This window comes from Hyla sarda, unplaced genomic scaffold (assembly GCF_029499605.1).
Source record: "Hyla sarda isolate aHylSar1 unplaced genomic scaffold, aHylSar1.hap1 scaffold_532, whole genome shotgun sequence".
Lineage (NCBI taxonomy): Eukaryota > Metazoa > Chordata > Amphibia > Anura > Hylidae > Hyla > Hyla sarda.
This window is the reverse complement of record NW_026610543.1, coordinates 217998-227885: the sequence shown is the minus strand read 5'-3', so window position 1 is coordinate 227885 and position 9888 is coordinate 217998. Positions and strand designations below refer to the sequence as shown.

General features: G+C 55.2%; 1 protein-coding gene across 1 annotated transcript in view; it reads left to right on the top strand.

Moving 5' to 3' along the window:
- Nucleotides 1–3185: 3185 nt before the first annotated feature.
- LOC130338923 (cullin-9-like) overlaps nt 3186–9888 on the top strand; it is a gene marked incomplete at its 5' end in the record, with an annotated part of 154103 nt that continues 147400 nt past the window's right edge. Inside the window, 2 exon segments of the mRNA XM_056554028.1 lie at nt 3186–3340; nt 7486–7818. Of these exon segments, the coding sequence (XP_056410003.1) occupies nt 3186–3340; nt 7486–7818 (488 nt within the window).

Genomic DNA, 9888 nt, shown 5'->3' with positions numbered 1-9888 from the left:
GTTTCCAGATGGAAACAATACAGTCTGTCATCAATCTTCTCATGCCAGGGGACTTCCTGGCAACCTTGGACCTCAAGGATGCTTACCTTCATATTCCCTTCCATTTTGGGTCCAGAAGATTCTTAAGGATCGCTGTCCAAATTCAGGGAGTGTTAAAGTACATCAGTTCGCTGCCCTCCCATTTGGAATTTCTTCGTCCCCATACACCTTTACCAAAGTGGTAGTTTCTGTGGTGGCATCTCTAAGACTTCAGGGACTATGTATAGTCCCTTATCTAGACGATTGGCTTCTCAAAGCCTCTTCTCAAGCGATCCTGTCCCAACATATTCAAACAGCTGTTTCCTTCCTCCATCAACTAGGATGGATAATCATTTGGAACAAGTCCAATCTTCAACCAGCCACCTCAGTGAGATTCCTGGGGTTCCTGATAGACTCGGTAGCCATGACTATTCATCTAACTCCTGAAAGGAATCTGCGAGTTCAGGAAACAGCCCAATCTCTCTTAGTTCCCAGGAGGGTAACCCTCCGTTATCTAATGGGAATGTTGGGACTAATGTCAGCAACCGCGGAATCGATTCCTTGGGCATTATGGCACCTACGTCCGCTTCAGGCGGAAGAATTAGCCTCCCAGCCTCCTCTAGTCCGGTCCTCTCTGAGATGGTGGAGTCATCTCCAGGACGGCAGATCCCTGATCCAACCCGATTGGATCATACTTACCACAGACGCATCCCTTGTAGGCTGGGGAGCGCCCTTGTCCTGGTCACCCCAGGAGAAAAGGTTTTCTTCAAATCTCCTAGAAATCAGGGCCATCAGGTTAGCCCTACTCCACTTTGTGCCTTACATCCAAGGAAAGGTGGTGAAGGTTCAATCAGACAGCATGACGGCTGTTCTCTATATCAAGAAGCAGGGAGGCATGAGGCACAAAGTCTCCTGAGAGAGATAGGTGTGATTCTAGATTGGACAGAAATTAACCTCACCCATTTGTCCGCCATCCACATCCAGGGCACTCACAATGTGATTGCGGATCGCCTGAGCAGAGGTCTTCCTACCAGAGAGTGGTCTCTTCATCCAGACATCTTCAAGGAGATTTCGCTCAGGTGGGGCATGTCAGATATTGATCTCATGGCAATGAGGTTCAACGCCAAGGTGCAAAGGTTTTGCTTCCTTTACAGGGAGGACAATCCTGTGGCGATAGATGCTCTGTCAAACCCTTGGAGGTTCAGGCTGGCCTACATCTTCCCTCCAATTTCCTTGATTCCGAGGGTATTGATGAAAATCAGGCAAGACCAAGTCTCTGTCATAGCCATCATTCCATACTGGCCCAAAAGAGCTTGGTTCACCCAACTCATTCAGATGAGTCTGTGTCAATTTTGAAGGCTTCCCCCAGAGCAAGCACTAGTGTCAGGACACTCACAGCTGCTCCAATCTCCAAATTTTCAACCTGACAGCCTGGAGGTTGACCAGTCCCTTCCACATGTAGAAGGGCTTTCAGGGGCCGTCTTGAGGACTTTATCGCACTCAGGATCTGAAGCTACGTCAAGATCCTATAAAAGTATATGGAATATATTCTCATCTTGGTGCCAGCTACGTCATCTATCAGCCAAGAATCCTGCCACTTCTGCAGTTCTTCAGTTTCTACAAGACGGATTAGACAAGGGGTTATCTCCTTCCACCCTAAGAGTGCAAGTTTCTGCCATCTTAGCTTTTCTCCACAGGTCTCTTTCTCAAGATCCCCTGGTTAGAAGATTCCTTAAAGGAGCTTCTAGAATCAAGCCTACAATCATTCAACCTATCCCTGCTTGGGATCTATCAGTCATGCTCAGGGGGTTATCATCTCCCCCCTTCGAGCCTTTGGAGGAGGTGGATCTTAAACATCTCACCTTGAAGATTACCTTCCTGTTGGCCATCACCTCTGCAAAACGAGTCTGAGAACTCCAAGCCTTCTCAGCATTTGAGCCCTACACTCAGTTCCTCCTGGACCGGGTTCTTTTGAAGTTTTTGCCATCCTTCATTCCTAAAGTGCCAACTTTTACATATATTAACCAGGTTGTTTCTCTTCCTGTGTTAGCTCCTCTCCCCTCGTCTCAGCCTCGACCTATCGAGATGTCTTCGGATTTACCTGGATCGATCCAAGGAGTTCGGTAAGGATGAAAACCTTCTTATCGTTTTTTCTAGTGCCCGTAAGGGCCACAAGGCTTCCAAACCAACTATCAGTCGCTGGATTAAGGAAGCTATTCGGGAGTCTCATGTCTCTCAGGGTCTGGAGCCCCCTGAATTTGTTAAAGCCCCCTCTACCAGAGCAGTAGCTACTTCTTTTGCAGAGAGAAGCTCGGTTCTGTTGGAACTCATCTGCAAGGGAATTGTTAATTTTTAACAATAATTTGTTTTCCCTTAGTCCTAACAGAGGCACAACAATCCCTCTCTAAATATTTTCTGTATGTTTTTTTTTCTTTACTTGCTATAACACAAGGGGGCTGGGTGTTTCTCCCCCTTATATGGAGAGGGTGGGAGGGTCTAAAGACTTAATTACTTGCTAGGTGTCATTAAAATTCCACCGGTCCTAACCAGTTCCATGGGGCAAAATACCCCATATGTGCCACTGTTAGGACTAAGGGAAAACAAATTACAGTTAGAAATGCACGTGGGAGGGGCTCTGGGGTCCTGCATTGCATGATGGGTAGATGGTAGAGTCACATGATGCACGTGGGAGGGGCTCTGGGGTCCTGCACTGCATGATAAGTAGATGGTAGAGTCACATGATGCATATGTGGGGGCTCTGAGCTCCTGCCTTGCATGATGGGTAGATGGTAGAGTCACATGATGCAGGTGGGAGGGGCTCCGGGGTTCTGCACTGCATGATGGGTGGATGGTAGAACTGGATGTTGGAATCACATGATGCAGGTGGGAGGGGCTCTGGGGTCCTGCACTGCATGATGGGTAGATGGTAGAGTCACATGTTAAGGAACTTGTTCTTGGATAACCCTCGGGGGGGGGGGGGGGGGGGGGGAGGAGTCACCTGCTTTCCCAGCCCCCTGAATGGTCCCATCTAGTTGTGCGGAATCTCTGTGATGCCTTCTGTACTGCAGCCATCTTGGATGTCACCGAGCTTTCCTGGGAGTAGATAGCAGTGATGTGGGTGACTGTGAGCTCTCGCTCGGCCTGATGGGTAGTCATGTGTTTTGCAGGGAGTCGCGCCCACGTCTTGTTGTCCCTCAGTCAGCAGGACGGCATTGAACAACACATGGACTTTGAGTCGCGCTTTACACTCCTGCAGCTCTTCGCGGAGACCACCAGCTCGGAGGAACATTGCATCTCATTCGATGGCATCCACCTCCCTCAGGTAAGTGACTGCGGCTTATAGGGGAAGACACTGACTATGGGGGACTGCAGCCTCCCCTAATACTAGAGGCCGAGGAAGAGCTATGAGGTACAGAGGTTGGAGAACTCCCCAAATACTAGAGGCAGAGGAAGAGCAACGGGCTACAGAGGCTGGAGACCTCCCCAAATACTAGAGGCCGAGGAAGAGCAACAAGGTACAGAGGCTGGAGACCTCCCCAAATACTAGAGGCCGAGGAAGAGCAACGGGGTAAAGAGGCTGGAGACCTCATCAACTAATGGGGGACTGCATCCTCCCAAAATATTAGAGGCTGAGGAGCAGCAACGGGGTATAGAGGCTGGAGACCTCCCCTAATACTAGAGGCTGAGGAATAGCAACGGGGTACAGAGGCTGGAGACCTCACCAACTATGGGGGACTGCAGCCTCCCCAAATACTAGAGGCCGAGGAAGAGCAACAGGGTACAGAGGCTGGAGACCTCCCCTAATACTAGAGGCCGAGGAAGAGCAACGGGGTACAGAGGCTGGAGACCTCCCCAACTAATGGGGGACTGCATCCTCCCCAAATACTAGCGGCTGAGGGCAGCAACGGGGTACAGAGGCTGGAGACCTCACTAACTATGGGGGACTGCAGCCTCCCCAAATACTAGAGACAGAAGAAGAGCTATAAGGTACAGAGGCTGGAGGCCTCCCCAAATACTAGAGGCAGAGGAAGAGCAACAGGGTACAGAGGCTGGAGACCTCCCCAACTATGGGGGGGACTGCAGCCTCCCCAAATACTAGAGGCCGAGGAAGAGCTATGAGGTACAGAGGCTGGAGGCCTCCCCAAATACTAGAGGCAGAGGAAGAGTAACGGGGTACAGAGGCTTGAGACCTCCCCAAATACTAGAGGCCGAGGAAGAGCAACGGGGTACAGAGGCTGGAGACCTCACCAACAACTGCAACCTCCCCAAATACTAGAGGCCGAGGAAAAGCAACGGGGTACAGAGGCTGGAGACCTCACCAACTATGGGGGATAGTATCCTCCCCAAAACTAGAGGCTGAGGAAGAACAACGGGGTACAGAGTTTGGAGACCTCTCCAAATACTAGAGGCCATGCAAGAGCAACGGGGTACAGAGGCTGGAGACCTCCCCAAATACTAGAGGCCAAGTAAGAGCAACAAGGTACAGAGGTTGGAGACCTCCCCAAATACTAGAGGCCAAGTAAGAGCAACAAGGTACAGAGGCTGGAGACCTCCCCAAATACAAGAGGCCGAGGAAGCGCTATGAGGTACAAAGGCTGGAGACCTCCCCAACTATGGGGGCTGCAGCCTCCCCAAATACTAGAGGCTGAGGAAGAGCTATGAGGTACAAAGGCTGGAGACCTCCCCAACTATGGGGGGCTGCAACCTCCCCAAATACTAGAGGCCGAGGAAGAGCTATGAGGTACAGAGGCTGGAGACCTCACCAACTATGGGGGATAGTATCCTCCCCCAAATACTAGAGGCCAAGGAAGAGCAACGGGGTACAGAGGCTGGAGACCTCCCCAACTATGGGGGATAGTATCCTCCCCAAATACTAGAGGCCGAGGAAGAGCAATTGAGGTACAGAGGCTGGAGACCTCCCAGACTATGGGGGATAGTATCCTCCCCAAATACTAGAGGCCGAGGAAGAGCAACGGGGTACAGAGGCTGGAGACCTCCCCAACTATGTGGGATAGTATCCTCCCCAAATACTAGAGGCTGAGGAAGAGCAACGGGGTACAGAGGCTGGAGACCTCCCCAAATACTGGAGGCCGAGGAAGAACAACAGGGTACAGAGTCTGGAGGCCTCCCCAACTATGGGGGACTGCAGCCTCCCCAAATACTAGAGGCCGAGGAAGAGCAACGGGGTACAGAGGCTGGAGACCTCCCCAAATACTAAAGGCCGAGAGAGCAACAGGATACAGAGGCTGGAGACCTCACCAACTATGGGGGATAGTATCCTCCCCAAATACTAGAGGCGAAGACGCCCTATAGAGGTTTGGGGTCTGGCAGTGATATTTGCTTTCTCCTCTTGGATGTTTGGCCTCCTCCTCCTCTCGGATGTTTGGCCCCCTCCTCCTCTTGGATGTTTGGCCCCCTCCTCCTCTTGGATGTTTGGCCTCTCCTTCTCTTGGATGTTTGGTCCCCTCCTTTTTTGATGTTTGGTCCCCTCCTTTTTGATGTTTGGCCCCTCCTCCTCTTGGATGTTTGGCCTCCTCCTCCTCTTGGATGTTTGGCCCCCTCCTCCTCTTGAATGTTTTGCCCCCTCCTCCTCTTGAATGTTTGGCCCCCTCCTTTTGGATGTTTGGCCCCCTCCTCTTGGATGTTTGGTCCCCTCCTCCTCTTGGATGTTTGGCCCCCTCTTCTCTCTGTTTGGCCCCCTCCTCTCTCTGTTTGGCCCCCTCCTCTCGGATGGTTGGCCCCCTCCTCCTCCTCTCGGATGGTTGGCCCCCCCCTCCTCCTCTCGGATGGTTGGCCCCCTCCTCCTCTCGGATGGTTGGCCCCCTACTTCTCTCGGATGGTTGGCTCCCTCCTCCTCTTGTATGTTTGGCCCCCTCCTCCTCTTGGATGTTTGGCCCCCTCCTTCTCTTGGATTGTTGGCCCCCTCCTCCTCTTGGATGTTTGGCCCCCTCCTCCTCTTGAATGTTTGGCCCCCTCCTCTTGGATGTTTGGCCCCCTCCTCTTGGATGTTTGGTCCCCTCCTCCTCTTGGATGTTTGGCCCCCTCTTCTCTCTGTTTGGCCCCCTCCTCTCTCTGTTTGGCCCCCTCCTCTCGGATGGTTGGCCCCCTCCTCCTCCTCTCGGATGGTTGGCCCCCTCCTCCTCCTCTCGGATGGTTGGCCCCCTCCTCCTCTCGGATGGTTGGCCCCCTACTTCTCTCGGATGGTTGGCTCCCTCCTCCTCTTGTATGTTTGGCCCCCTCCTCCTCTTGGATGTTTGGCCCCCTCCTTCTCTTGGATTGTTGGCCCCCTCCTCCTCTTGGATGTTTGGCCCCCTCCTCCTCTTGAATGTTTGGCCCCCTCCTCTTGGATGTTTGGCCCCCTCCTCTTGGATGTTTGGTCCCCTCCTCCTCTTGGATGTTTGGCCCCCCTCTTCTCTCTGTTTGGCCCCCTCCTCTCTCTGTTTGGCCCCCTCCTCTCGGATGGTTGGCCTCCTCCTCTCGGATGGTTGGCCCCCTCCTCCTCCTCTCGGATGGTTGGCCCCCTCCTCCTCCTCTCGGATGGTTGGCCCCCTCCTCCTCTCGGATGGTTGGCCCCCTACTTCTCTCGGATGGTTGGCTCCCTCCTCCTCTTGGATGTTTGGCCCCCTCCTCCTCTTGGATGTTTGGCCCCCTCCTTCTCTTGGATTGTTGGCCCCCTCCTCCTCTTGGATGTTTGGCCCCCTCCTCCTCTTGAATGTTTGGCCCCCTCCTCTTGGATGTTTGGCCCCCTCCTCTTGGATGTTTGGTCCCCTCCTCCTCTTGGATGTTTGGCCCCCTCTTCTCTCTGTTTGGCCCCCTCCTCTCTCTGTTTGGCCCCCTCCTCTCGGATGGTTGGCCCCCTCCTCCTCCTCTCGGATGGTTGGCCCCCTCCTCCTCTCGGATGGTTGGCCCCCTACTTCTCTCGGATGGTTGGCTCCCTCCTCCTCTTGTATGTTGGCCCCCTCCTCCTCTTGGATGTTTGGCCCCCTCCTTCTCTTGGATGGTTGGCCCCCTCCTCCTCTTGGATGTTTAGCCCCCTACTCCTCTTGGATGTTTGGCCCCCTCCTCCTCTTGAATGTTTGGCCCCCTCCTTCTCTTGGATGTTTGGCCGCCTCCTCCTCTTGGATGTTTGGCCCCCTCCTCTTCTTGGATGTTTGGTCTCCTCCTTCTCTTGGATGTTTGGCCCCAATCCTCTTCTGGGATATTTGGCCCCCTACTCCTCTCTGATGTTTGGCCTCTTCTTGGATGTTTGGCCCCCTCCTCCTCCTCCTCTTCATGGATGTTTGGCCCCCTCCTCCTCCTCTTCTTGGATGTTTGGCCCCTCCTCCTCCTCTTCTTGGATGTTTGGCCCCCTCCTCCTCCTCCTCTTCTCCGATGTTTGGCCCCTCCTCCTCCTCTCGGATGTTTGGCCCCTCCCCTAGATGTTCTGGTGTGTTTCTCCGCCCCTCACATTAACTCTTTCATTTTTAGATCCCAGGGAAGCAGCTCTTCTCGTTGGTGAAGCGTTACCTGTGTGTGACATCACTGCTGGACCAGCTGAGCAGTGACCGGCCGGACCACAGCCACGCCATCCGCCTCCAGCGCCAGTTTGACTTCTGCATGGCCATGGGTAGCCTCATCTGTGAGCTGGTGCGGGTGATGGGCATGGAGGAGCAGCAGTCTGTGCCCCATAGAGGGTCCTATGTGCAGCGCACTCGGGGGATACGTGTGGACACAGATGTCTTCAGGACATGTGACTATACAAAGTACCCCCCTGTGCAGGTGATGACTGTGTATGCCCCCGGGTTCTGCCCCCCTGTGCAGGTGAGGACTGTGTATGCCCCCGTGTTCTGCCCCCCAGTACAGGTGAGGACTGTGTATGCCCCCGTGTTCTGCCCCCCAGTACAGGTGAGGACTGTGTATGCCCCCGTGTTCTGCCCCCAGTACAGGTGAGGACTGTGTATGCCCCCGTGTTCTGCCCCCAGTACAGGTGAGGACTGTGTATGCCCCCGTGTTCTGCCCCCAGTACAGGTGAGGACTGTGTATGCCCCCGGGTTCTGCCCCCCCCCTGTGCAGGTGAAGACTGGGTATGCCCCCGGGTTCTGCCCCCCCCCCAGTACAGGTGAGGACTGGGTATGCCCCCGTGTTCTGCCCCCCGGTACAGGTGAGGACTGGGCATGCCACCGTGTTCTGCCCCCCGGTACAGGTGAGGACTGTGTATGCCCCTGAGTTCTGCCCCCCAGTACAGGTGAGGACTGTGTATGTCCCCGGGTTCTTACCCCCAGTACAGATGAGGACTGTGTATGCCCCCGGGTTCTTACCCTCAGTACAGGTGAGGACTGTGTATGTCCCCGGGTTCTTACCCCCAGTACAGATGAGGACTGTGTATGCCCCTGGGTTCTGCCCCCCAGTACAGGTGAGGACTGTGTATGCCCTCGGGTTCTGCCCCCCAGTACAGGTGAGGACTGTGTATGCCCCCGTGTTCTGCCCCCCAGTACAGGTGAGGACTGTGTATGCCCCCGGGTTCTTACCCTCAGTACAGGTGCGGACTGTGTATGCCCCTGGGTTCTGCCCCCCAGTACTGGTGAGGACTGTGTATGCCCCCATGTTCTGCCCCCCAGTACAGGTGAGGACTGTGTATGCCCCCGGGTTCTTACCCCCAGTACAGATGAGGACTGTGTATGCCCCTGGGTTCTTCCCCCCAGTACAGGTGAGGACTGTGTATGCCCCCGTGTTCTGCCCCCCAGTACAGGTGAGGACTGTGTATGCCCTGGGGTTCTGCCCCCCAGTACAGGTGAGGACTGTGTATGCCCCCGTGTTCTGCCCCCCCAGTACAGGTGAGGACTGTGTATATCCCTGGGTTCTGCCCCCCAGTACAGGTGAGGACTGTGTATGCCCCCGTGTTCTGCCCCCCAGTACAGGTGAGGACTGTGTATGCCCCCGTGTTCTGCCCCCCAGTACAGGTGAGGACTGTGTATACCCCTGGGTTCTGCCCCCCAGTACAGGTGAGGACTGTGTATGCCCCCGTGTTCTGCCCCCCAGTACAGGTGAGGACTGTGTATGCCCCCGTGTTCTGCCCCCCAGTACAGGTGAGGACTGTGTATGCCCCCGTGTTCTGCCCCAGTACAGGTGAGGACTGTGTATGCCCCCGTGTTCTGCCCCAGTACAGGTGAGGACTGTGTATATCCCTGGGTTCTGCCCCCCAGTACAGGTGAGGACTGTGTATGCCCTCGGGTTCTGCCCCCCAGTACAGGTGAGGACTGTGTATGCCCCCGTGTTCTGCCCCCCAGTACAGGTGAGGACTGTGTATGCCCTCGGGTTCTGCCCCCCAGTACAGGTGAGGACTGTGTATGCCCCCGGGTTCTGCCCCCAGTACAGGTGAGGACTGTGTATGCCCCCGGGTTCTGCCCCCCAGTACAGGTGAGGACTGTGTATGCCCCCGTGTTCTGCCCCCAGTACAGGTGAGGACTGTGTATGCCCCCGGGTTCCGCCCCCCAGTACAGGTGAGGACTGTGTATGCCCCCGTGTTCTGCCCCCCAGTACAGGTGAGGACTGTGTATGCCCCCGTGTTCTGCCCCCAGTACAGGTGAGGACTGTGTATGCCCCCGGGTTCCGCCCCCCAGTACAGGTGAGGACTGTGTATATCCCTGGGTTCTGCCCCCCAGTACAGGTGAGGACTGTGTATGCCCTCGGGTTCTGCCCCCCAGTACAGGTGAGGACTGTGTATGCCCCCGGGTTCTGCCCCCCAGTACAGGTGAGGACTGTGTATGCCCTCGGGTTCTGCCCCCCAGTACAGGTGAGGACTGTGTATGCCCCCGTGTTCTTCCCCCAGTACAGGTGAGGACTGTGTATGCCCCCGTGTTCTGCCCCCCAGTACAGGTGAGGACTGTGTAT